At 51.3% G+C, this 26,117-nt stretch overlaps 1 protein-coding gene and 1 long non-coding RNA gene across 4 annotated transcripts; both read right to left on the bottom strand.

Annotated features, from left to right (window-relative positions):
* Window positions 1–1,936: 1,936 nt before the first annotated feature.
* On the bottom strand, window positions 1,937–6,141 carry LOC144246310 (uncharacterized). Its single transcript, XR_013339990.1, has 2 exons — window positions 5,576–6,141; window positions 1,937–2,090 (listed from the first exon to the last, which is right to left on the bottom strand). It is a non-coding gene; the product is annotated as an uncharacterized LOC144246310 (long non-coding RNA).
* A 5,570-nt stretch (window positions 6,142–11,711) lies between these two features.
* On the bottom strand, window positions 11,712–26,008 carry LOC144246308 (uncharacterized). 3 transcript variants are annotated; one of them, XM_077783254.1, is made up of 12 exons: window positions 25,818–26,008; window positions 25,417–25,730; window positions 25,290–25,336; window positions 24,699–24,763; window positions 24,579–24,620; window positions 24,441–24,485; window positions 24,295–24,338; window positions 24,174–24,214; window positions 22,695–24,092; window positions 14,618–14,750; window positions 13,229–14,384; window positions 11,712–11,978 (listed from the first exon to the last, which is right to left on the bottom strand). In XM_077783254.1, the coding sequence occupies exons 4-9, from the start codon at window positions 24,761–24,763 to the stop codon at window positions 24,084–24,086; spliced, it is 246 nt and encodes an 81-aa protein (XP_077639380.1). In that variant the 5' UTR covers window positions 25,290–25,336; window positions 25,417–25,730; window positions 25,818–26,008; the 3' UTR covers window positions 11,712–11,978; window positions 13,229–14,384; window positions 14,618–14,750; window positions 22,695–24,083. The 3 variants fall into 3 exon arrangements, 1 of the variants encoding a protein (XP_077639380.1); XR_013339986.1 differs by lacking the exons at window positions 22,695–24,092; window positions 24,174–24,214; window positions 24,295–24,338; ... (4 more) ...; window positions 25,417–25,730; window positions 25,818–26,008 and adding exons at window positions 16,019–16,072; window positions 16,344–16,595 and having other exon boundaries at window positions 13,229–13,542; XR_013339987.1 differs by lacking the exons at window positions 22,695–24,092; window positions 24,174–24,214; window positions 24,295–24,338; ... (4 more) ...; window positions 25,417–25,730; window positions 25,818–26,008 and adding an exon at window positions 16,344–16,595 and having other exon boundaries at window positions 13,229–13,542.
* Between the last annotated feature and the right edge of the window lie 109 nt (window positions 26,009–26,117).

Here is a 26,117-nt window from a genome sequence, read left to right as displayed (position 1 = left end):
TCCTGTGCTGGGCAGGGAGCAGTTCTGCTGTGGGAAATGGACTTGCAGAAAATTGTCAGAGTTTGACAGGAGGTTTACATAGTATGTATCTGAATGGAAAATTTGAGATAAGAAACGCTGACTTAGAAATGCCATGGAATAGGACATTGAGAGAGATAAATCTTCCTCACACAACGCACCAGTTTATCAGATTATGCCCTTTTCTGACCCAGAAATAAGGCAACTGAGAAGTGTTTTTAAAAACTTTTATTTCATTTTCAGTCTCACGTGAAGGGTGAGACAATACAGATGTTATAATTCATGCCACCGCAATCAGAAGCCAACTATTTCCTAATTACAATACATTATAAGCGTTTCTTGGCCTATTAGCTTTTGCTACACTATGCCTTAAAACCAATCATCTGAAATTACCCCTCATGAATCTTATTAGAGTGCATCTTTCATAGTTCTATTTCTCTAAAGTATCTAGTCTTATTTACAAACTCATCCTTTAAAACTTGTTTCCAGTTCCATTTCTCTCTCAACAGGGACGTGCAGTGAAGGACGGTGCAGCAGGGAAGGGGAGTCTTTACAAACTCTATCAGTATTTCTCCCAAAATTGGGAGAAATGGGGTGGAGCAGAGATGGGGGTGGTTTGGTTTTGTCTGGGCCGGTTATTCCTTGCGCAACGTTTTAAATCTGTTGTAGGATTTACTCTCCAGTATCTTTCTAACAAAAGCTGACAGAAATTTAGGTCCAGGGTTAGAAGTTGGGTCCATTCGCTGCAAAACCTTGCCCAGGCTGGAGGACCGGGGTGATGGCCGCTCTCAGCAAAGGTTACCTATGAATACCGTGTCAGATTTCCCTCGGTGCTGGGCAGGACAGGTGAGGGCTTGGATCAGGAATTCTGCAAACAAGGCCTGTGTGATGTTGGTTTCTTGTGTTTTTCAGGGCGCCAGGGCTGGCACAAGGCCTCGTGCAGGTGCCGCTCTGGCACGGGAGCTGTTGCCCTGTGGAGCCATTTTAAAGGTGTGATTATGGAACATTTTGGAGGCCGTTTCTGGAATTCCATTTGTAGCTGGATCTCGCTCCGAGTGCAGCGGTCCAGGTGAGGGTTCTGACCTCTCCAGACTTGTGCTCACCTTGGTACAGCCTGGAGCTGGAGCAGTTTTCCAGGGAAGTGGAGATGGCTGAGGACCGGCGCTCTGGGAAGCAGGGACCCGCTGGGATTTGCATTTGCAAAGCTGACGTAAAGTTTGTAAAAGCGGCCCGAAATTCTAATTCCTGCGGTTTCTGGGGAGGAGGTGCAGGTCACCCCGAGAGCGAGATCAGAACTCGTTTGTGGCGAGGAGTCTGAAGGTGCCACACCTGGCAGGAGCTGTGTGCTCGAGGCAGTCCCAGCCCCGGAGGGAGGCTGACGGGCTCTGCTCACGGCTGTCCCCAGCTGTCCCCAGCCCGCTGCTCAGCCCTGGAGCTGCTCTGGATCCGGGCTGTCCGTGCTGGAGCGCCCTGCTCCCCGCAGGGCCCTGCCCTAACCCACGCAGAGAGAGCCCTGCCGGCCAGAGTTTCCTTTTTTCCTTTGCGATCGCTGCGCGCTCAGCAGGGAAGGGCCGGGGCTGCTCTTGGGCCGGGGGCACTCGGGGCTCAGGCAAACCCAGCCCCGGCGCGTGGGGGTTCACAGAGCGAGCAGCTGCCGGGGCTCAGGAGCGCTCACGGCTCTTTGTTCCGAGGCAGCCGGAATTTCTGACCCCGGCCTTTATTTGGCTTTTCCAGCCCAGCGCCTTCGCTCGGCTCCGCTGCACCGAGGGGACTTTTGCTCAGCGCCTCCTGTCAGAAGGTGCAAACTCTCCGTTCAGCCCACACAGCCCCAGCCCTGCCCTGCGAGCCCTTCCCCATCGTGCCCACGCGGTTTCTCTCTCGCTCAGCCGGGGCAGGCTCTCACTGACAGCCACAGAAACAGAAGGGATTGCCTTTTATTTCATTCTTTTCCTGCTTAATGCCCGCGTCTTGTACTTGCACATCAATCCCAGCTTCTCCCGAGGCTGCAGATCAAATCTTTCAGTGTCCGTGGGAGTTTCTGGTTTTCCCGTTCCCACGTCTCCCCTCTCCCTCTGTATTTAAAAAAAATAAAATTATTAATGGATTTTGTTAAGCATTTGTTGCATATATTAACATAAAGAAGGTGTTATCGTTATTATTATTATAATAATATAATTTAAATGTATAATTTTGTTATAAGATTTTAAAATTATGGTGTTAAATTTTATTTATTGTTATATTAGTTATTCTTATTTTTGATATTTCTTAAAGTTGTACACTTTTATAAGTAGATTTTATGTGATTAGATGCATTTATAACTTTTATTCAATTTTTATATTTATGTTTGTGTGTTAATAAAAGAAAATTTATTGTTGATTTTTTGTAAAACTGCGTATTTAATATTTTATATTTGTTAGAAAGGTATTTAGTGTAAGGGATGTAGAATTAGATCGTTTATTTAGATAATATTTCAATTGATTTAATTATTTTAGTGTTGTTGAAGTAATAGGTGGTATAAAATGTGATCCTACCATTTTTAAGTTTCAAGGCTTAAAATTACTTTTATATTTTGATTACTATTGATGGATAAATGACTTTTTTGTTTTAAATTGGTAACTATTTTTATATTAAGAGCTAATAATGTAAGGGCTTTTTAATTATATGGATTACTTGTAATGTTTTTTATTGGTATATTAAGTAAGTAGGTAAAGAATGGATTTTTTTTGAGAAGCGCTAGATAAATACAAAGTATTTAAACTTGAAACTTTAGTTAAAGTTACTGAAATGTTTGTTTTAGGTTGGTTAATTGGTAAAGTGATATAATTAAAAGTAAATAAAGTAAAGAGAGTAGAAGTATAATATTTGATAGAATTTTATACTTTGTAAGTTATTAAATAAGATGTTTATAATATTGATTTTTATATTTATAAAAAAACCTAAAGTTTCTATATTTTGGTGGGTGCAGTACAAGACGTCAGGCGTATGTTGCAATTCTCGCGTAATCTACCATTTGTATTTACATAGTGTAGTGTATCTTTGTATTTACATTGGTGTTTTATTTGTGGAGTGGCGAGTGTGTTTTTTGTGTGATCTGGTTTTATGGTCCTTATTGAAATTGACTTGGGTTTTTGTACTTGTTGAGATATAAGTAAACTTTATGTTTTGACATGAGAAATAAGTCTTGTTAAGTTTTGTTTTATAAAATTGTATAGAGACTTGCAAGATAATGGTATAAGTTGTTATAATTTTTCAGTTATAAGCATGAAGAAATATAAGAATAAAATAATGTACGTAGTAAAGAAGAAATTGACAATAATTAGGAATTACTTAGATAACATCTATAATTAGTAACATAGGTGAAATTATATCATTAGTAAGTATTAAAAGATGGTATGTTATTTTAGAGTTTTTAACAGTTGATAAATGTTAAATTAGTAGCAAGTTAAATAATTATGTGTGGATAATGATTTTTTAAGTTTAAAATAAAAATAAGTTTATTTGTTATATCGATAAAGTTAAATTGTTAAGTTAAAATTATTTGAATTTTATTTTTGACGTAGAAAATATTTGGGTTTCTTGTTAATTATTTTATTTAGGTAGAGTTAGGGTTAGGTTCTAGTTTAAATTTTAATTGGTGAATGTTACTTAATGTATTCTTATATAATGTTTCTAAAAATAGTAGTTAAGAGTAAAAATGTTAGGATTAAAGATGAATTACATTATTTAATAATTGGATTTTTTAGAAGTGTTTTTAGAATAGATTTGAGTATAGTAAACTTTTGTTTAAAGATTTGAAAGTGGTTATGGACAGGATTGTGAGTTTGGATTTGGATATTGAGAGTGTGAAGGTGGAGAAAATGTATGAGAGAGCGATTACTTAGTGTGAAACTTAGAAATAGAAATTAATGTTGTAGTCGGGTTTTACATTGAAGTGATTTTGTAATAATAACTGAGGAAAGTGATAAGATTAACAGTCTGGAGGAGGTTTTTAATAAAATATTTTTTTTTTTAGTCTTGAAAAATATTTAAAACTGTGAGATAACATTAGGTTAAATTATAGAGTTAGTGTAGAGATTAGTTAGAGGGTTAACTTGTTTTAAGAGCTGTATAAGTAGAGAATAAAAAAAGTAGGAATTAGAAATTTTATGTGTTTTTTAGATCATTATATAAAGAGATAACAAAGTACATGAAAGTTGGTTGTAAATATTATAATAATATTTAATAAATATTGCTTATTATAAAAATTATTATATAATTAGTATATTAGTAGTAAGTGTTTGAAGGAGTTAGGATAACTTTAAAAATATATATTAAGGAAATAGAGTAAAATTCTTAAATAGCATGATATGAATAGTAATTGCTATTTTTTGGTGTTACTTATGAAAGATAAAAAGAGTAGAGATTGTAATGAAGAACAGAATTTTTGATGAAATTGATGACATAATACACTATATTTTTTTAACTTCTGAATAGGTGTTTGTTAGTGTTTTCTTTTAGTTGTTGTAATTTGAGTAGTTTCATTTTTTTAAAATAAAATTAACCATATACTGTATAGTTTAGAGAAGTGATTTTTAATAAAATTTAGGGTAAGTTATATTACATAACATTTAAATTTAGACTGAATGAATTTTGATAGTAAGGAATAATAAACTTAATTTTAATAGATAAAAAGAAACTTAATGTATTTATTTAAATGCATTGACATTTAAGTTTGTTTGATTTTACTAACACTTAACATATTGAATGTTGTTATTTATAAGTATTGAAGGTTTTTTAAGTCTTTTGGTTTTGGAGAAATTTTAGCTTGTTGAGTTGAGATTATTACTTATATCTTTACCGAGTGGTTTTATTTATTGGGAGATATGTTTCTTAGTCATAGATTTTTATTTATGTTACATTTCAAATGGTACTAATTTGTGTAGTGGGTTTTGTTAAATGTAGGATATCGATTGGATTGTTTTATATTTTTTGTGGGCTTGGACAAATGGTTTTTGTTTTTTAAGAGTTTTTGATTTAGAATTTGAAGAGTATTTGGCATTTGGAAGAAATAAAATCGGGGGTTTTTTGGATACGGTCGAGCTGTATTTTTAATGTTAGCAAGGACTAGTTTTGGTACGTTATTTTGATTTTTTTGTTTGCTTACGGGGAGGGTCTCCTGTTAGATGTGGAAGCCTGAGACTGGCACAAGGAATTTTTGTCTAATGCTTGATGAGTCTGTTTTATGGGGAGGAGGTGTTATTTTAAGTTTTATAAAATACACCGAGAATTAGTTAAAATCGTGGAAGAAACATTATGGTAATTAAAGGGCGCTACGTTTAAAGAGCTATAAATCTTTTTAAATAGCTGCTTGACGTAAGGCGAGCTTAATCTCCCTTTTCTGCCCCAGAAAGCATCGGGCACGTCCGCATCAATGGCACCACCTCTGCCCACTGCTCCTGCTCCACCCGACCAAAAGCAAGAGCAAAAGTTGGTCGGGCTTTAAGAACTTGCAATAACTTTGAAGCAAAAGAAATCACGTTTGTCTCCCGCGCTTTTTCCTTTCGGGTGCCGCACTCACCTCTGCGGACACGCGCCGAGCTCTCGCTGCAGGAACCCGTCAGGCCTCGGTGGCTGTGAGTTCACGCTCCTCTCCCCGGGGAATTGAAAGAATTGCTGAGGAATCGCAGAAATGTTTTCTGGAGCCTTTCCCCTTCGGTGCCCCTGTGCTGTGTGTGGGACGAGGGCAGAGGAGCCTCGGGCTGGAAAGGGGCAGGAGAAAGGCAAAGGGACCCGCCGGTGTCCCCAGGGCACCGTGGGGAACACAACGGACACCGCGCGGGCACGGGGAGGTGAGGAGTGACAGTCTGGGCCAAAATCCCAGCTCACCCCAGGGAAATAAGCGAGGGACATTTTGGAGGGGAAAGCTGAGGTCACGAGTTCACCCAGCCCGGCCACGTTGTGTTTGCGCAAAGCGGCACCAGAGGTGAAGGTCAATCCTGAGCCAACCCTGCTCAACCTCTAAGTCCCAGAATAAATTCTACAAGCTGTCCACTGAGGGACTAAAAATACACAAAAGAGAACCAAGAGCATTCCGAGAGCAAACCAGAAGGTTCCTGGCAATCCCGTTGCAGCGATGTCACAGCCTTTTTGACAGAGCTGTAAGATTTTTATTTCAATGCTGCGTTTCTCTGCTGGGATCATTCACTCCGTGGGCTGTGGGGATTTTTTGGGTTTGAACTCCCTCACGGTGGCCCTGACACTGCTCAGGAGCTGGAGGAAGAGCAGAGCCAGCGCTCCTGGCAGGGGCAGGGAGTTTTCCCCCACAGCAGATCCAGCAGCTGCCCTCCAGCCCGGCCAGGAGGGATCTGCTTTGGCTCCTGGCTGCTCCAGGTGACATTCCAGCAGCCTCATCTCCCATCCAGCCCGGCCAGGAGGGATCTGCTTTGGCTCCTGGCTGCTCCAGGTGACATTCCAGCAGCCTCATCTCCCATCCAGCCCGGCCAGGAGGGATCTGCTTTGGCTCCTGGCTGCTCCAATGACACTCCAGCAGCCTCATCTCCCATCCAGCCCGGCCAGGAGGGATCTGCTTTGGCTCCTGGCTGCTCCAATGACATTCCAGCAGCCTCATCTCCCATCCAGCCTGGCCAGGAGGGATCTGCTTTGGCTCCTGCAGGGACAGAACATGTTCAGCTGCTCCAGGTGACATTCCAGCAGCCTCATCTCCCATCCCTGCTCCTGCCCCTCCGGCTCTCAGCTCCCTCCCCACCCGGAGCTCAGGCTCCAGTTAATGTTTTAAAGCAGGACAAGGCGGTGGCTGGATGTGCTCCCGGCCTGTGCTGAGGCAGAACATCTCTCCTGCAGAAGCTCAGCTCCTTTCAGAGCCTCGGCATGTCCGTTTTCCTCAGGAAAGGGATGCACATCCCTGCCTGCAGCACACCTCCAGTGGGACCCACCTGTGAGAGTTTTCCATCCCTTCTGCACCTCCAGCTGGCTCCCTGGAAATCTCCGAACATCATCGCACTCGAACCTCTGATTTCAAGGCATCTCCGAGGCTCTTGCTTGGCATTTAGTACCCGTGAAGGAAGATTGCCTTGGCTGAAATGCTGCTGGTGAATGATGGCCTCAGGCTGGAAAAGAGGGAGGAGATTTGGGGTGGCTGGAACATACCTGGCAGCTGTGTGGGAGCTCGGGGAGGTCGGCAACAGGGATTGCCGTCAGAGCCCCTCTGCAAACGGCCCGTGCCTCCATTCCCAGGTAATGCCAGCCGTTCCCTGGGGTCCCTGTCGGCTGTCGCTGTCGGCTGTCCGGGCTGAAGCATCCCTGCGTGCCTGTGGGGAGCAGCCCCTGGCCGAGGAGCCGCGGGCAGCCCTTCAGCCGTGTCCGTGCCAGCGCTGTCCCGTGCGCCGGTGCCCGTGCCGGGACATGCGTTCGGCACGCTGCGAGCCACGGGCAGGGCACGGCAGCTCCCGCCCCGCAGAGCCAAGGACAGGAGGTGCTCTCTGCCCTTCGGGGGCTCCGGCGCCTCCAGCCCCGCACCGGGCACAGCCGGAGCGGGAGCAGCGGCCCCGGCGGAGCGGCCGCTCCCGGCCGCGGCGCCGCAGCCCCGCTCGTCCGGCGGGGCTCCCCCGGGGATGCGGACACGGGGCGGGGGAGGCGGGCGCTGCTGCTCGCAGGGGAGCGCGGTGGCCACGGGGCTACCGGGGCGGGGGGGCTCGGCATCCCGCGGGGGCTGCGGGGCGGCTCCGTGTCCGCCCGCGGGGCCGGAGGCGGCGCTGCGGGAGCGGCGGTGCCGATGGGGTCCCGGCCCCGACGCAGCCCCAGCTCCCCGCGGCCACAGCGAGAACGGGACCCGAGCCCCGGCGGGACCCGAGCCCCGGGCCGGCCGCAGCTGGAGCGGCGGCGCCCGTCCCGGAGCGGCTCCTCCCGGCCGCGGCGCTGCCGGTCCGGATCCCAGCCGCGATCCCGCCTCGATCCGCCGGCCCCGGCACCCCCTCCCTGCCCGCCGAGGAAGGAGCGGCTCTGCCCGGCTCCCCCAGCAGACACCGGCGGGCCCAGGACCCAAATCCCGATCCCGATCTCAGCTGAGCGCCTCGGACGCCGCGCAGGCCGGGAGCTGCCCCGATCCGATCCCCGCACGGAGCTCCGAGCGCCGGTCCCGCCGCAGTCCGTCCGAGCATCCACACAGAACACGGGGCGGGCGCGGAGCCGCCGCCATTTACGGGCGGGGGGCGGGGCCGGGGGCGGGGCCAGCACAGGTGCGCGCACAGGTGCAGGGGGCCCCAGCGCGCCTGCGCGGGGCGGGGCCGCGGGTATTTAAACCGCGGGGCGAGCGCGGCGGAGCCATTTGGTGCTGGGCGCTCGGAGCGGGAGGTTACGACCGGTCGGGCTCCATATCTCTGTTTCTTTTGCTTTTCTTGCGCGTTTCTTTTCTTTTGTATTTCTTTTTCTCTGTACCTCTCCTATCTACCCTCCTTTCCTCCCCTCCCCCACCCCCTACACCCTCCCCCCCCCCCAAACCCCCCCCCCTCCCTCTCCCCCCTAGCCCTCCCCTCCCTCCCTCCCGGGCGGGCCCCCCTACACCCCTTTCCTTGTCCTCCCTCTCTATTCCCCTACTCACCCCTACACTATCCTGTCCCTCCATCGTGTCCCTGTTCCTTCCCTCCCCAGCCGGGCTCCCCCGTGCCCCCTCCCCCTGCTCCCCCCCACGCGCTCCCGGTTCCTCCTGCCGCCTTTCCGTGATGCCTTTCCCCCTCCACACATTCCGCCTCCTTCCCCAAAGCTGCCTTCAATCTTTCTTTTCCTTCACCCGGCTCTCCCCCCAGGCCCCTCCCCAGCTGCCCTGCACACCCCGACCTCTCCCCACCGGCCCCCTGTCCTCGTCCCCTTCCCCTCGACTGCCGCTCTGCTCCCCTGTTCTCGTTCCCCATTCCCCTTTTCCTTCTTTCCTCGCAGCCGCGGGGCTCGGGGCGCCGCAGAATAAAGCCCAGAGGGCCGGAGCCGGCGCCCCCCGCCCTCGCTGGGGTCCCCACACGGGGCCGGAGCCGCTCTGCGGGTCCCCCCATTGCAGTCTAATACACGGCCCGACACTGCCGGGGTGCGGCTTTCCCGACATCACACTGGGGGTCGGGCTGGGGGTCGGGAGGGGGTCCTGGGGGGAGGAGGGTGGGGGGGTTAGGAAGGGCCCCCTCCGGAGGAGGGGGTCCCGGGGGGGGGGGGGGCCAGGGTGGGCCCCCTCCGGAGGAGGGGGTCCGGGGGAGGGGGGCGGGGTGGAGGGGGGGTCTTCCCCCCTCCAGCCCCGCCCCCTCTCCGGGACCCCCTTCTCCGGACCGGGACCCGGGGGGAGGAGTGGGGGGGGGGTGGGGGGGGTGGGGGGGGGTGGGGGGGGGGGGGTGGGGTGGGGGGGGTGTGGGGTGGGGTGGGGGGGGGGGCGCTGGAGGGGACCGCCGGTCGTGTGTTTTTTTATTTCTGTTCACGGCGCAGAGTGACGTGACCCCCTCTGCTACCCCCCCCCCCCACCCCCCACCCCCCCCCACTCCTCCCCCCGGGTCCCGGTCCGGAGAAGGGGGTCCCGGAGAGGGGGCGGGGCTGGAGGGGGGAAGACCCCCCTCCACCCCGCCCCCCTCCCCCGGACCCCCTCCTCCGGAGGGGGCCCACCCTGGCCCCCCCCCCCCCCGGGACCCCCTCCTCCGGAGGGGGCCCTTCCTAACCCCCCCACCCTCCTCCCCCCAGGACCCCCTCCCGACCCCCAGCCCGACCCCCAGTGTGATGTCGGGAAAGCCGCACCCCGGCAGTGTCGGGCCGTGTATTAGACTGCAATGGGGGGACCCGCAGAGCGGCTCCGGCCCCGTGTGGGGACCCCAGCGAGGGCGGGGGGCGCCGGCTCCGGCCCTCTGGGCTTTATTCTGCGGCGCCCCGAGCCCCGCGGCTGCGAGGAAAGAAGGAAAAGGGGAATGGGGAACGAGAACAGGGGAGCAGAGCGGAGCATGCGGGAAGGTGGGGAGGGAGGTCGGGCTGCGAGGAAAGCGGGCGGGGAAGGGAAAGACCGGCAGGGGGAAAGAGGGACGGGACAGAGGAGGGAAGAGAGAGGGAATGGAACGGAGCAGCGGGGCAGGGACAGGTGAGGGACGAGTGGGGGGGTCGCATTTGGGGGAGGAGGGAGAGTGGGTTTAGGGGAGAAAAAACAGAAATATGGAGAGAAGGAAGGAAGGGTAGATGGTGGGACGGGAGGGGAGGCCGAAATGGGACGAGAAGGAAAAGGAGGAAGACAAAGAAGGGGAATAGGAGCAGAAGGAAGGAAGAGTAGAAGGGGGCACAAAAGGGGAGCGAAAGCAGTCGGCTTTGGGGAGGAGAGGAAAACGGGGGAAAGGCAGGGAAAGAAGGGGAATGGGAGCAGGAGGAAGGAAGAGTAAAGGGGGGGAAGGAGAGAAGGGCGAAGCTGCGGAGCCCGCACAGAACCCACCACCCTCACTGCGCTCCGAGTGAGCAAATGGCGGCTGCAGCGATTCCCGGCACTTAAATAAGCTCGGCCCCACCCCACGCAGGTGCCCCGCGGTCCCGCGCACCTGAGCCAGCGCCGGCCCCGCCCCTGAGGCTCCGGCCCGGCCCCGCCCCTGAGGCTCCGGCCCGCCCGGGATGGAGGCGGGGCCATCGCTCCCGGCCCGCCGGGATGGGCCCGGGGCTGCCGCTTCGGCTCCCGGCGGTGCCGCCTCTGCCCCGGCGGGCGGGTCGGGGTCTCTCTCGGGCCGGAGCACCGGGGCGGCGCCGGGGCCGAGCCGGCGGCGGCGGCGATTTCCCGGGGCTGACCGAGACCGGCCGGGGCGCGGGGACCCCCGTGCCGCCCCAGCACCCCCAAACCCCGCCGCTCCCCGCCGTGCCAGGGAATTTTCTTTTTCCCGGTGCAGGCCGAGACATTTCTGTGAGAAAACTCAAAAGTCAGGGGTACGGGGTCTGAGGGGAGAGAAGAGATTCTGGTATAAATCCAAAACGCGTTGTGAAAAACAACATGGAAGAGCTCATTTGCTCTCCCAGCCCGGTTTCTGTGTGACCGTCTGTGATTCCAGCTGCTCCGCTGGCACTGGCAGCCTGCGGGGCTCGAAGGACTTGCCAGGTGCCCAGCACGACAGAAAAGAACGGGAGAACTCCCCGGCTCTGGCAGCGGAGCCTCTCGGCAGTGTCCCGAAAGCCCCGCAGTGCCAGCATCTCTGCATGGAAGCTGAGGGGCTCCAGCGCAGCCCCTCTGCAGCGTTCCTCTGCAGCTGGCACTGCCCAGCGCCCCTGACCAGGGTTTGGGGTCCCTGCACAGCCCCCGGCGCAGCCCCCTGGCTTCTTCCAGCTCCCTTCAGCCAGGATGATTTTCTCGGGGGTAGGAGCACCCAAAGCCAGCGGAACTGGCCTCAGCCACTTTCCGTGGGATCTCTCCTCTTCCTTCCTCACCAAATTCCCACTGTCAAAACCCAGCTTGAGGCACAGATCCCCATCCCCTCAATCTCTCCAAGGAATTGGGCTCGGATTTCCCAATCCAGCAGGGCAGAAATGCTCTTGTCCTTACCGTGCATCCTAATTGCAGTAATGGCTTAAGAAATAATTGAAAGAAATTAAAGGAATGAAGAGAAATTAAATAAGAGCTGCCAGCTCCAACTAAGGGATGCTCAAACCCCTTACCAACAATTCGCTTTAATTAACCGACTCAAACAAAGTAATCAACACCACATTGATACAGTAGGATTCTTTTTAATCGAGTTATAGATAAATATTGCAGAATGTAAAAACCTTTGTAAATCCAGAAACTCTTTCAAGAGATAGACAGGGCACAGCTGCAGAGAGTCTTGGGGAGTTCAGGGGAAAAACCCCAAAGTTTTCAGTGTTTAGCATCTCCCACCCTGTCGTCACTGACAGCAAACACGGCTTCAGCCTCGGGAAAACACGGAGAGTCAGGGATTTTACAGATCCTGGTCTCACCTCAGCCTCTCAGCAGGTACAGTCTGCAGGGAGAGGGAAGAAAAAGGGTCAGAATGGACAGCCTACTTCCAGAAAATCATCACCATTCATAAAGCACTAAGCAGAGCTGTAAGAACTTCCCCAAAGGTTCATTTCCCTGCGGACTGAGGGCTCTCAGTTGAAGCACGGGCTGGACCTGCCACGGACAGACTCCAGGAACCCCAGAAGTAAAAGCCACTGGGCCAATTCCAGAAAACATTCCAAAATCAGGCTCCTAGGATGTGACCATCTCCTCTCTCACCTGGAGGCGGAAGCACAAGGAATGATCTTCCCTCCTGTGGGTTTTCTGGGATCTGCAGTGAACCGCAGGGGGAAGAAAACAAAGCCTGAATATTTCGCACGACTGGAACAGAAAAGTGGGGAAAAGGGAGGCAGGGGCACTGCTGGGGTGATAACTGGGATCCAGCCTCTCCACACCAATGGAAGCAGAGACTGAGTGACAGAGCCTTTGGGACCACTTTGCTGGGATTCATAGGAAAACGGGTGAGTTTTATTTTGGCAATAAAGCCAAGCTGCTTCTCACCTCATCAGCCGGGTACAGCAGCAGCACCCGCAGGAACCTGGCCAGGTGGCTCTGCCTGGCAGAGGGCTCCCCACTTCCTGGGAATTGTGTGCTACAGGGCTGTGCCACTGGCCATTAAAACAGTTCCCACCTGGCCCTTCACAAAGGCAAGGTGCTTTTTCCATACAGCAAATGGTTTTTGAATTAAGAAGGTAACACTATACTCAACTGGAGAAGAAAAAAGTGAGAGCTGTAAAATTTTCCCACGCCAGGCAAAAAAGAAAGCCAAATCAAACCAAAACGAAAAGTAGCATAACAATGAAAAAAACCCCAAAACATATCAAGCATATTTCAAGAGAGTTTAAATCTGAATGAAGTGATTTACTTAGAGGCTTGAAAATCTGCCATGCTGCAAAAATCTAACTGCTGCAATAAAAGCCTTTTCTTACATCACATTTTAGCCCTGAATTTGCAAAAACCCCCGCCAAACTAACAATTCACCACATACAGTTCTTGAGTCATTCCTGTCCTTGAGCACGAGTCAAGCTAAAGTTATGGAGACAAGAAAAACATAAGTGACTCAATGCTGCTCCTTTGGAAATTACAGAATCAGAGGGAGGGTTTTCCTTAGCTTAGGAAAAATGCACAGCCAGTTCAGCAGATACTGAATAGCAGGGAAGTCAGGAGATACGTGCTTTGCTGTCAGAGACAAACATATAAATAAATATTTACATTAAGCCAGAGGTCTACAGATGGTCTGATCAGAAGTCTTGATGCAGAAAACCAGCCCTGGGGTATCCTCTTAAGGGACACAGGAGGAACTCCTTGGCTGGGACACAGCCTCGCTCAGCGCTGCTCCCATGGCTCTCGGCTCTTTGCCAGTGCTTGCAGTGTCCCCGCAGATCCCAGAGGATGGCAGGGCCAAGGCTCCCGTTCGCTCCTCCGGCACTCAGCGAGTGTTTCCTGCCACGCCCCCTGTGCAGAGCAGCCACGCGCGGCTCGCCGGTGCTCAGCCCTGCCTCCAGGGCTTTGAATGGCACATCCACCTGCAAAATAGGCAGGGAGAGCTTCTGGCTCACACGCGGGATTTGACAACACAAAGAGCACGCGTGGGTGTCAGAAAGGGCTCAAATCTCATCTCACACCACCGAGAGGGGGAATGGAACGGAGCAGCGGGGCAGGGACAGGACAGGACAGGAAGGAGCCGGGTTTGGGGGGGACACGGAAACGGGGGAAAGAGAGGTAACTGAACACGGGCAGGAGCATGGAGCGGGAGAGAGAGGGACAGGAGGGGATCCTCCCGGCGCCCCGGCTCCGCCCCGGCTCAGCCCCGCCCGGGCTGCTGCGCTCGGCAGAGCTCGGCTCCGTTCGGCTGGACTCGCCTCCTCGGCCAGCTTCGGCTACTTTCGGCCACGCTCGGCTATTTCCGGCCGCATTCGCCTCCATTCGCCTCTTCGGCAAAGCTCGGCTCGCCTCGGCTGAACTCGGCAAAGCTCGGCTCCGCTCGCCTCCTCGGCCCCTTTCGGCCGCTTTCGCCCACGCTCGCCTAGTCCCGCCCGCTCCCGCCTCCATTCGCCCACTCCCACAGCTCGGCTCCCTCCGCCCGGCCCCGGCTCCCTCCGGCTCACACATTTCCTCAGGGCACCTCAGCACAGGTTGCACACAGAAGCTGTGGCTGCCCCCGGATCCCTGGAAGTGTCCAAGGCCAGGCTGGACAGGGCTTAGAGCACCCTGGCATGGTGGAAGGTGTCCCTGCCCATGGCAGGGGCTGGAACGGGACGAGCTTTAAAAAAAGGTGCCTTCCCATCCAAACCCTTCTGGGATTCCACGAATCTGTGAACCGCTCCCGGCAGAAGGGCTAGATTTCCACTGTGCTTCGAAAATGCTGCTGCAAGAACACGAAGAGAGATTTCAAATACTGTTAAAGTGGCACAACCACATCAAAAATTACGTCTGGGGGTAAAGTGGCAACTCTGCAATTCCAACCTCTGATACCAAGGACACATGGAGGGCTGAATCCTGGAGGTCCTTACATGACAGGATTTCTAGAGTTATCCATCCCCAGTTTGCTGCTTAGGGTTAGAAAAGGTGGAATTCTGTTCTTAAGGGGTTACCACGTACCATCAACGTGAGAGACGGGGATGCTGATGTTTGATCAGAGTCCTGGAGCAGCCTGGAGCACGCTGGCTTCCCGAACCAGGTCTGCTGCCTTGTCCGTGTAGGGGTAGGGCTTTGTCCTCAGCCTCAGCAGGATCTGTCAGCAAAGGAGGAGAGAAAAGTAGAGTGCACCGGCTCCCAAGTGTGGGGGAACCATGTGCTGCTAAGGAAGACCACGTGCTGAAAGTGGTTGGAAGCCGGGCGGGTTTTGGGAGGACAAATTCCATATTACTTCTGCAGGATTCTGTCTACAGTTCCTGCTCTACAAACCAAATACATCAAACGACAACAACAAACAAACAAACAAAAAAACCCCACATTAAATCAACAACAACAAAATAATTACTCCTACCTCAATAACCCCATACTGCCCCAAACCATTCCAAGGAGGGCGGCAGGAGGGGCTGGCAAAGGCAGGGCCCCGCCGGGCCCCCCTCGCCGCTGCCATCCTTCTCCAGCGCCGCCGCTGAGCCGCCTTCAGCCCAAAACCCACCCAAAAATACCCCAAAATCGTCCTAAATGCCCCCAAAAAACCCACCCAAAACTACCCAAACCCTCCTAAAAATATCCAAAAAACTCACCATAAAATGCCCCAAAACCAGCCCAAAACCCTCCCAAAAATACCCCAAAAAATCCACCCAAAAATATCCTAAAACCCACCAAAGAATACCCCAAAGCCCTCCCGAGAATACCCGAAAACCCTGCCCATAAACACCCTGAAACCCCAAATTAACCACTCTGAACCCCAAAATATCCCTGAGCTCCTCATACCCCAAATTTTCCTCCCCAACCCCCAAATTCCCCCCCGACCCCCAAAATTCACTTCTGGGTCTCGTCCTCGGGGGCCGGCGGCTGCCGGGGCCCCCCCAGGCCCGCGGGCGGCGCCCCCAAACCCGGGGGGAGTTCGGGGTCCGAGTCGGGGTCGTCCTCATGAGCCACCAGCCTGGGGACCCAAAAACCGGGGGGAACCCCGAATCGGGGGGGGACCCAAAATTGGAGGGGGTTCTGGGGGGTTCTGGAAGGTCTTTGGGGCATCCCAGGAGGACTTTTGGGGTCTCAGGGGGTTTTGGGGGTCCCAGGAGGAATTTCAGGGGTCCTAAAGGGAAATTTGGAGGTCCCAGGGGGAGTTTTGGGGTCCCAAAGAGAATTTTGGGCGTCCCAGGGAGGGCTTTGGAGTCCTGGGGAGAAGTTTGGAGGTTTCAAGGGGTTTTTGGGAGGAATTTTGGGGGTCCTGGGGGGGGGTTGGGGTCCTGAAGGGAATTTTTGGGTTCCCGAGGCTGTTTTTGGCGGTCCCGGGGCTGTTTTTGGGGGATCCCGCCGGGTATTTTTGGGGGTGCCGGGAGTGTTCTTGGGGTCCCCCCTCACCAGTCCATGGCCGGCTCCACTCCCCGGTTCCCGGTCAGCGCCAGCGCCTTCGCCCTGCGGGACCGGGGGGCTCCCGGTTATTTTTGGGGGGTCCCAGAGGGTTCTGAGGGGTCCCGGGGGGTTTTTTGGGGGTCTCGGTGGCGTTTTGGGGTCCCGGGGGCTCCGGGGCCGCCCCATCCACATTCACGTCCCGGGGCTCCGTGCGTGCTGTCCCGCCCCCCCCCAATCCCATCCCGGTGCCGGGTCCCCTCCGGCTGCTCCCGCCCGCCCTCCCCGCTGTCCCCCCGGTGCCGCCGCCCTCAGCGCGCCGGGCCCCGAATCCCACCTCCAGCAGCGCCTCCAGAGCCGCCCGAGCCCGGTCCCACCGCCCGCCGCCATCACGGCGGCGCCGGGCTCCCGACACGTGGGGGACGGCGGCCGGCGAGGGACAGAAAGGCACAAAGCGTTCCGGTACGGACGGCGGCCGGAACGGGACAGAAAGCCTCCCTCGCCGCTGCCATCCTAATCCGGCGCCGCCGCGGAGCCGCCTCCAGCCCTCCCCTCACTCACAGACATCGCCCCGCTCGCCGCTCGCTGCCGCCCCTCGCCTCGTCTCGGTGATTTTGCCGGGCGCTGGCTGGGGGGCTGCAGTACCGCCCTGTGCCCACAAGGCGGCAGCACTTTTCAAGCGAGTCCGCGCCAAGCCACTCCCAAGAGGGCGGCCGGGCTGCAGTACCGCCCTGTGTCCACAGGGCGGCAGCACTTTCCAAGCGAGTCTGCGCCAAGCCACTCCCAAGAGGGCGGCCGTGGGCGGCGGGGTTGCAGTACCGCCCTGTGCCCACAAGGCGGCAGCACTTTTCAAGGGAGTCCGCGCCAAGCCACACCCAAGAGTGCGGCTGCGGGCAGAGCGGCTGCACTACTGCCTTGTGTCCACAAGGCGGCAGCACTTTTCAAGCGAGTCCGCGCCAAGCCACTCCCAAGAGGGCGGCCGGGCTGCAGTACCGGCCTTTGTCCACAAGGCGGCAGCACTTTTCAAGCGAGTCCACGCCAAGCCACTCCTAAGAGGGCAGCTGCGGGCGGCGGGGCCGCAGTACCGCCCTGTGTCCACAAGGCAGCAGCAATTTTCAAGCAAGTCCGCGCCAAGGCACTCCCAAGAGTGCGGCTGCGGGCAGAGCGGCTGCACTACTGCCTTGTGTCCACAAGGCGGCAGCACTTTTCAAGCGAGTCCGCGCCAAGGCACTCCCAAGAGGGCGGTCGGGCTGCAGTACCGGCCTTTGTCCACAAGGCGGCAGCACTTTTCAAGCGAGTCCACGCCAAGCCACTCCCAAGAGGGCGGCTGTGAGAGGCGGGGCCGCAGTACCGCCCTTTTTCCACAAGGCGGCAGCACTTTTCAAGCGAGTCCGCGCCAAGCCACTCCCAAGAGGGCGGCTGCGAGCGGCGGGGCCGCAGTACCGGCCTTTGTCCACAAGGCGGCAGCACTTTTCAAGCGAGTCCGCGCCAAGCCACTCCCAAGAGGGCAGCTGCAGGCGGCGGAGCTGCAGTACCGCCCTGTGCCCACAAGTCGGCAGCACTTTTCAATCGAGTCCGTGCCAAGCCACACCCAAGAGGGCGGCTGGGCTGCAGTACCGCCCTGTGTCCACAAGGCGGCAGCACTTTTCAAGCGAGTTCGCGCCAAGCCACTCCCAAGAGGGCGGCCGTGGGTGGCGGGGTTGCAGTACCGCCCTGTGTCCACAAGGCGGCAGCACTTTTCAAGCGAGTCCACGCCAAGCCACTCCCAAGAGGGCGGCCGGGTTGCAGTACCGCCCTGTGTCCACAAGGCGGCAGCACTTTTCAAGCGAGTTCGCGCCAAGCCGCTCCCAAGAGGGCGGCCGTGGGCGGTGGCGCTGCAGTACCGCCCTTTGTCCACAAGGCGGCAGCACTTTTCAAGCGAGTCCGCGCCAAGGCACTCCCAAGAGGACGGCGGTGGGGCTGCAGTACCGCTCTGTGTCCACAAGGCGGCAGCACTTTTCAAGCGAGTTCGCGCCAAGCCACTCCCAAGAGGGCGGCGGTGAGGCTGCAGTACCGCCCTGTGTCCACAAGGCGGCAGCACTGCGCCGTCAGCAGCGAATGCCCCAAAGCATCCGCGCGGGAAAGAACGGAACAAAAACCTGCCTCTGACCCCACAGGAACCGAAAGAACAAACCTTTCCTCTTAAACTGCATTTCAATAGGCTTTATTTTTGTATTTTTCATATTTATATTCACATTCGGATTAATAATTTATATTGATGTATAATTGTATTTTCATAATTTCTTATATTTATTCCTATTATATTTTATTTTATATTTTTATACATATCTTAATAGATTGCTTAGATATTTCTATAGTTAGATTTCTAAAAGGTTTATATTGCTTAAAATAAAACCCTGCCTCTATCCAAGTAAAAATCCTTTAAAAAAACCCTTTATTTAAACACAGTTTAAATTTATTTCTATTTTTCGCATTTATAGTCAAATTTACATTTTAAATGTAGATTGATGTATGGTGTTATTTATAGCCTATCTCTTCCTAATACTATTTTTATTTCTATTTTATATTTTTATATATATATCTGTATACATTGAATATGTATTTCCATATATCAAACTATATAAAAATAAAATGTAAATTCATACTTTTTCCATTAAAGCCCTACCTGTAACTAAATAAAAACAATAAAAAAGCCCTTTCTATAAACAAAAGGTCAAAAGATCAAGGGTCAAAGTCAAAGGTTGGGGTCAGGGGAGGGGTGACGGGCAGCATCAGGCAGTGGGGGAAGGGGTGGAGGGTGGGTCAGGGGAGGGGTTAGGGTAGAGGGAGGATTCAGGGTGGGAGTGCAGCCTCCAGATAGACCCCTCCCCTACACCCCCTATATATATATATATAAAAGAAGAAAAAAAATATTGTCAAGGGCAGCAGTAGAAAATTTGATCCTCCCTGGGAGTAAAAATTTTTATTTTTATATTCCCAGGGAGTAGAAACTTTTATTTTTAAAGGTTGTTTGTTTTTTTTTTTTTAATTCCTAGGAGCATGGTAACTTCTACTGCTGTGTTTTTATTCTAAGTTTAGAAAGGAAGAAAAAAAGAGAAAGAGGGGGAGAGAGTGAGAAGAAGAAGAGAGAGAGAGAAGAAGAAGAGGAGAAAGTGGAAGAAGAGAAGGACAGAGGACAAAGAGGAGAGAGTGAGAAAAGGAGAGAGATATGAAGAAGAGAGTGTGAGGAGAGGAGAGAGTGAGAAGAAGAGAGAGGACGAAGAGGAGTAAATAAGAGGAAGAAGAGGAGAGAGTGAGAAGAAAAGGAGTGAGATGAAGAAAAGGAGTGAGATGAAGAAAAGGAGAGAGTGAGAAGAAAATTAGAGAGATGAAGAAGAGAGTGTGAGAAGAAGAGAGACTGAGAGGAAGAAGAGAGGAGGAAGAGGAGTAAGTGAGAGAAAGGAAAGAGAGAGGAGGAAGAGGAGAGAGTGAAAAGGAGTGAGCAAGAAGAAGAGGAGAGAGAAGAAAAAGAGGAGAGAGGAGGAAGAGGAGAAAGGGAGAAGAAAAAGAGGGAATGAGATGAAGAAGAGGAGAGAGTGAGAAGGAGAGAGTAAGAGGAAGAAGAAGAGAGAGGAGAAAGAGGAGAAAGCGAGGAGAGAGGAGGAAGAGGAGAAAGTGAGAAGAAAAGGAGAGAGTGACATGAAGAAGAGAAGAGTGTGAGAAGAAAAGGATAGAGTGAGAGGAAGAAGAAGAGGGAGAGAAGAGGAGAGAGAAGAAAAGGAGAGAGTGAGAAGAAAAGGAGAGAGTGATCAAGATGAGAGTGTGAGAAGAAGAGTGAGGAGAAGAGACTGAGAAGGAGAGAGCAAGAGAAAGAAGAGAGTGTGAGTAGAAGAAGAGAGAGTGATAAGAAGAAGAGAGGAGGAAGAGGAGTAAGTGAGAGGAAGAAGAGGAGAGAGTGAGAAGGAGAGAGGAGGAAGAGAAGCAAGTGAGAAGGACAGAGGAGGAAGAGGAGAAAGTGAGAAAAGAGGAGGAGAGAGGAGGAAGAGGAGAGTGAAAAAAAAAGGTGAGAGAGATATGATGAAGAGAGTGTGAGAAGAAGATGAGAGACTGAGAAGAAGAAGAGAGAGGAGGAAAAGGAGAGAGTGAGAAGAAGAGGAGAGAGTGAGTGAAGAAGAGGAGAGAGGAGGAAGTGGAGAAAATGAGAACAAGAGGAGGACAGAGAAGGAAGAAGAGGAGAGATGAGGAAGAGGAGAAAGTGAGAAGAAGAGAGAAGAGGAAGAGGAGAGAGTGAGAAGGAGCGAGAGATGAAGAGAGTGTGTGAAGGAGAGAGTGAGAAGAGGAGGAGAGTGTGAGAAAAAGAGGAGAGGAGAGAGTGAGAAGAAGAAGAGAGAGGAGGAAGAGGAGAGAATGAGAAGAAGAGAGAGGAGGAAGAGGAGTGAGAAGAAAAGGAGAGAGAGAGATGAAGAGACTGAGAAGAAGAAGAGGAGAGAGTGAGAAGAAGAAGAGGAGAGAGGAGGAAGAGGAGAAAGTGAGAAGAGGAGAGAGTGAGAAGAGGAAGCAGAGAAGAGAGGAGGAAGAGGAGTGAGAAGAAAAGGAGAGTGAGAAGGAGAGAAGAAGAGTAAAGAGAAGAAGAGGAGAGAGTGAGAGGAAGAAGAGGAAGAGGAGAAAGTGAGAAGAAGAAGAGGAAGAGGAGAAAGTGAGAAGAAGAAGAAGAGGAGAAAGGGAGAAGAAGAAGGAGTTAGAAGAAGAAGAGGAGAGAGGAGGAAGAGGAGTGAGAAGAAGAGAGAGCAAGGAGAAGAGACAAGACTGAGAAGAAGAGGAGAGAGTGAGAAGAAGAAGAGGAGGAAGAAGAGAAAGTGAGAAGAAGAGAGAGGAGGAAGAAGAGAGAGTGAGAAGAAGAGGAGAGAGCAAGGAGAAGAGACTGAGAAGAGGAGAGAGTGAAAGGAAGAGAGCGTGAGAAGAAGAGGAGAGAGTGAGGAGAAAGGAGGAAGAGGAGAGAGTGAGATGAAGAAGAGGAGAGAGAGAAGAAGAGGAGAGAAGAAGAGGAGAGACAGAAGAAGAGGAGAGTGTGAGAAGAAGAGGAGAGAGTGTGAAGAAGAGGAGAGAGTGTGAAGAAGAAGAGGAGAGATGAAGAAGAGGATAGAGAGAAGAAGAGGAGAGGAGAGAAGAAGAGGAGTGTGAGAAGAAGAGGAGAGTGTGAAGAAGAAGAGGAGAGTGTGAAGAAGAAGAGGAGAGAGGAAGAAGAGAAAGTGAGAAGAGGAAGAGGAGATAGTGAGAAGGAGAGAGTGAGAAGAAAAGAGAGAGGAGGAAGAGGAGAGAGTGAGAAGAAGAGAGGAGGAAGAGGAGTGAGAAGAAGAGGAGAGAGTGAGGAGAAGGAGAGTGAGAGAAGAGAGTGAGAGGAAGAAGAGAGAGTGAAGAGGAGACGGAGAAGAAAGAGTGAGAAGAAGAAAAGGAAGAGGAGAGAGTAAGAAGAAAACAGAGCAAGAAAAACAAAAGAGAGATAAATAGAAAAACCAAAAAAAGACAGATTGGAAAGAGAATGGCAAAAGAAAGACGGGTAAAGAGAAAAAGAGTGAAAGACAAACAGAAAAGGAAGCACTTGAAATGAAAGAGAAAAGGAAATAGAGAGACAAGAAAAAGAAGAAATAGAGCTGAAAACCTACAGGAAAACAAATGGAGAGACAGAATAAAAGGTAGGGTTCAAGAGAGAAAGAAATAGAGAGTTACAAACACAAAAAATTAAAGTTGGACAGAAAAGGAAAAAGGGTCATAGACGAAGAAAATGATAGCAAGTGTTAGAAAGACAAAGGCTGACAAAGAGAAAAAAAAGAAGAAATCATAGTGAAACCTAGATTGAAAGAGACAAAGAGACATGGGGAAATACATGTAGAGGAATGGAAGAAAATAGGGTGAGAAGGAAATAGGGTTAGAGAAACATAGAGATGTGTTAGAAATGGAAACAAAGGAAAACACAGCCAGAGACAAAGAGAAAGAGTTAGACATGGAAGGATAAAGTGAGGAATAGACTAAAGAGGAAAGTAAGAGGCAAAGGGAGAAATAGGGTGAAAATGATTTGATTCAACCACACCAAAGAAAGACAGGAGACAAATGGTGGGCAGGGCAGAGGGTAAGAGGTATCATAATTAGGGCTGATTAATCTTTATTTCTTTAATTTAAACTTCAGCAATACACAGGGAAACAATGCATACAAATGCAAGTACAGAGACAAATACAACAAAGAATACATCATACCTAGGCACACAAGTACAAGTCCAATTTACATACAGCAAAATACATCAAAAGACAGGAACACCTGCAAAGACAGAACAATATAATGTATTACAAGGAAAATACATATTGACACAATATAACCGTGTCTCCATTTCAGAAAAGTCCACAACGCTTTTATTGTTATGACGCACCCGGAACAAAAACGGCGCAAAACGCTCCGCCGACGTGCACGCCCCCTTCGCGTTACGCACAAACTCACATTCACGGCAACTCGCTCCAGAGACTCCCAAAAAATCCTCCTGCCTGATGAAAACCCCCCCTGAAAGGCAAAGGCCATACACACAAGGTTGGAACTGCTCCACACACACACACACACACACACAGCTGCAGACACAAGCACACACAAACTCTCACAGACAGACACAGACAGTCACACTCTCACACATTCTTCTGCTGACACGCTGGCTGCCACCCTTACGTGAAACGCTGCACTGAAGAATATGCTTAAACGCTTCTTCTGACCGCAGGACCTCCGTGTCAAATGGTAGATTCCAGGAAATTCTGTAGGGACCCGGGGACCTACGAGACAAGGGGAGGCGGTCAGTGACTGACTATCTGAGAGCTAGGAGCTATACCAACTCTGGGCCCATCAGTGTTGTACCCCAAAGCCCGTAGAGAACAGATGAACGGCAAAGCTTTATAACTGCTCTACCTGAGCGTGACTACGTGCCCGGGCAAGGCAGCTCCGATCACAATTGGCACAACAGAGGTGCATACAACATAAGCCATCGTAGGTACATACAGTATAAGCACAAACAACATAAGCCATCGTAGGTACATACAGTATAAGCACAAACAATAGAAGCCGACACAGGTAGGCGCAACAAAAGTGCATACGACATAAGCCGACAGAGATACAAGATAAGTGAGGACTTGATATAATTCTCCAGAAGACTAATTTTTGAGCCCTATATCCTTTGAGAAGGCAGATGCTACGGAACTACTGTGGTCAGGTGATGAAGGGCTAATAAGATCCGTACGGAAGTCCAAGAGAAGGGCTACCAAAACTGAGAATGAAGATGGATGAGAACATCTCGTGTACATCTTCTGGTCCCAAAAAGTAAATGTGTAAAGGTGCCAGAATAATTGATATCTGGGAAGGTACGTGAGCAAAATATGGCCAATACAGCACAAAATGATGCTGCTAAAGCATGGAGATGTAACAAAGGCCTAAGACACAGACAACGCGAACACGGACGTAAGTGGAAACTGCCTGGCAATTTCACCTTATGGACCCAAGATTCTTAGCCCAAGATGAGCCATGGGCTGATGATGCCAAAGAAAAGAAAGCCCTAGGGCAGTAGCACTTGAAGATGACATGTAACTCCTTTCAAGATGTTAGTGCCAAAGCACTTAAGAGAAAGCCTAAGAAGCTCAGTAGGCCTAGAGAAGGAAGAAATGACTACAGGGTGACTGTAGCTATAGCTCCAGACATGAAGGCGGGCTCCTATGGTGAAAAGATCCACGACAACGTCAAGAGTCAAAGAAGGCCGCCGATGCGAACGTCACGAGAACGCGGAGAGGGATCGGAACTGCCCTGCCCAGCGAAGACTCTGGGGGGGCTGAGGAGAAACCCTCTCCCTTTGCTCCCGAGGGGCCCATCCCACTATGGGCCTCTTCTCCAAGCTAACATCAAATAGCCTCCTGTGATAGTGAAGGTTTTTCCCCCATCTCCCACCTACTGGCCCCAGCACTTAGCTTTTGCAAGACAACCGGATGGAATCCCATGTCAGTTGGATGTGAACGGCGAGATGTTCTGTACATCCGCTTCGGTGCTGCCGTTTCCAAACTTCAGCTACGCTCCTCCTCAGGGTACCTAAGACAAAACAGAAAATGCAACTAGTGCCCACGAAAAGAGGAATCCCTGAAACTCCGACACACCGCTGCCCCAGCTCACCTGAAGTCTCCATTTGACTCCACAGGCTGCCTGGAGGATACCTGAAAAACAAAAAGTACACACTTAGCATGCTGCTGCATAAGGGTCACCTGTGAGTCACCGTGCCAAAATGCCAACTCACCCGCTCGCCTCTGTTCCTTCACACAGCTAGGGCAGCGACAGCACCTGCAAAAAAACAAAGCAAAAAAACCCACACCGAGATTCTGTGAAAACAACATCCCCCTGCCCTGAAAAGCACACCCACCCAGACCTTACGCTTGCACCCACCTGGCCTTCGACATCCGGACCAGAGATATCTTGCAAGAAGACTGCCTAAAAGAAAACAAAGAAACCAAGAGTGGATGCTTAGAATTGCACCAGAAATTGAGATCTGAGCCAGAACAACTCCTTCTGTCCACTGCTCACCTGGCACACAGGGCCTTGACTGCTGCTATCTGCCTGGACCTCCTAAAAATAAAGGCAAAGAACACTGCTGTAACACAGTCACCATTTAGGCTTCCCCTGCAAATGTAAAAAATGACTGACCTGCTCAGGGCAACACCCTCACCCCAGGACTGGGGCTCTCTGCCACGGATCTGAACTGTCTGCATCTGAAAGGAAGTTAGGACTAGTGTTAAACAGCTGCAGGACAACTTAACAGCACCAAACATGTTATGTCAATCTCCTAATACAATCTAGAGCCCAACTACATCCTGCATTACAAATTTCAAGTCCCCAGGACTTGTGCTATTACAGTCTATACAGCAGGGCAGAGCAGCTGTGGGATAACATGTGCAGACACCCGTGACACAGGACAGGGAGAGAGAGCTTTTGAGGAGAAGAAAGGACTGAGACCCAAGGAACACAGAGTGCACCAGAAACAAGTGACAGGACACACACCAGAACTGCTCTGCCCTGTGTATCTCAGCACTTTGATCAAAACAGACACTTTCCCTCTGGTGGCCTTAGGAGATGCTTCTTGGACATCCCCATTTCCAAAACTGACTCAAAAACCCCTCCTGGGGGGTCCCAACCCAGCACCTCTCTTCCATTCCCTCTGTGGGTTGTAGCCCTGCACTTATCTTGCACATATCTGGGGATGCAAATCCCCATCAGGTGCAGAACGAGGCCTCGTGCCTGTCTGGGAAGTTCCAGTTGTCACCAGGGTGTTGTTATCTCTTGCTCTGCCAAGAGAAAGAAAACCAAACATCAGTGCACTGCCTTAACAGCACATGGGCCAGAACCTGACAATTCTGCTACTCACCGTCTCCCAAGAAGTCTTGGGCCACACACCTCAGGCGCGCTTGGATTCTGACACCGTCATCTCAAGGCACACCTAGGTTAAGGGCAGACAAGGTGACATGGCATTGCTGCAACTTGAGGGTACCCTCGCTCCTCTTCCCTGCCTCACCACAACTCCTTGCCCATTCCTGTGGGTTACCAGGAGGGGACCTTGAAATGCAAAATTGGAAGGCTCTGTCACAGGGTCCTGTAATGCTTCTGGCAAGACCACATGTGCATGAAACCCGGTCCATCAGCCAGTTGGAGACAGAGGTATGAGTACACTGAGTGGATTCCCTAAAGCACACAAACAACAATGGAAGCTTACAGTTCCACCAAAAAATAAAAGCTGAGCAAAACCAACTGCTTTTGTCCACTGCTCACCAGGCACACAGGGCCTTGACTGCTGCTATCTGCCTGGACCTCCTAAAAATAAAGGTAAAGAACACTGCTGTAACACAGTCAGCATTTAGGCTTCCCCTGCAAATGCAAACAATGACTGACCTGATCATGGCAACACCCTCACCCAGGACTGGGGCTCTCTGCCACAGATCTGAACTGTCTGCATCTGAAAGGAAGTTAGGACTAGTGTTAAACAGCTGAAGGACAACTTAACAGCACCAAACATGTTATGTCAATCTCCTAATACAATCTAGAGCCCAATTACATCCTGCATTACAAATT

The sequence above is a fragment of the Lonchura striata genome, chromosome 5 (assembly GCF_046129695.1).
Source record: "Lonchura striata isolate bLonStr1 chromosome 5, bLonStr1.mat, whole genome shotgun sequence".
Taxonomy (NCBI): domain Eukaryota; kingdom Metazoa; phylum Chordata; class Aves; order Passeriformes; family Estrildidae; genus Lonchura; species Lonchura striata.
This window is presented reverse-complemented; position numbering and strand designations above follow the sequence as displayed.

What these genes read in the sequence shown, in the direction of transcription:
- LOC144246308 (XM_077783254.1), bottom strand. Translation starts at nt 24,763, where the DNA reads ATGCAGACAGTTCAGATCCGTGGCAGAGAGCCCCAGTCCTGGGGTGAG. An exon ending in GAGGGTGTTGCCCTGAGCAG is followed by an intron (nt 24,621 to 24,698) that starts GTCAGTCATTTT and finishes CTTTATTTTTAG; the next exon opens with GAGGTCCAGGCAGATAGCAG. An exon ending in GAAGGAACAGAGGCGAGCGG is followed by an intron (nt 24,215 to 24,294) that starts GTGAGTTGGCAT and finishes TTTGTTTTTCAG; the next exon opens with GTATCCTCCAGGCAGCCTGT.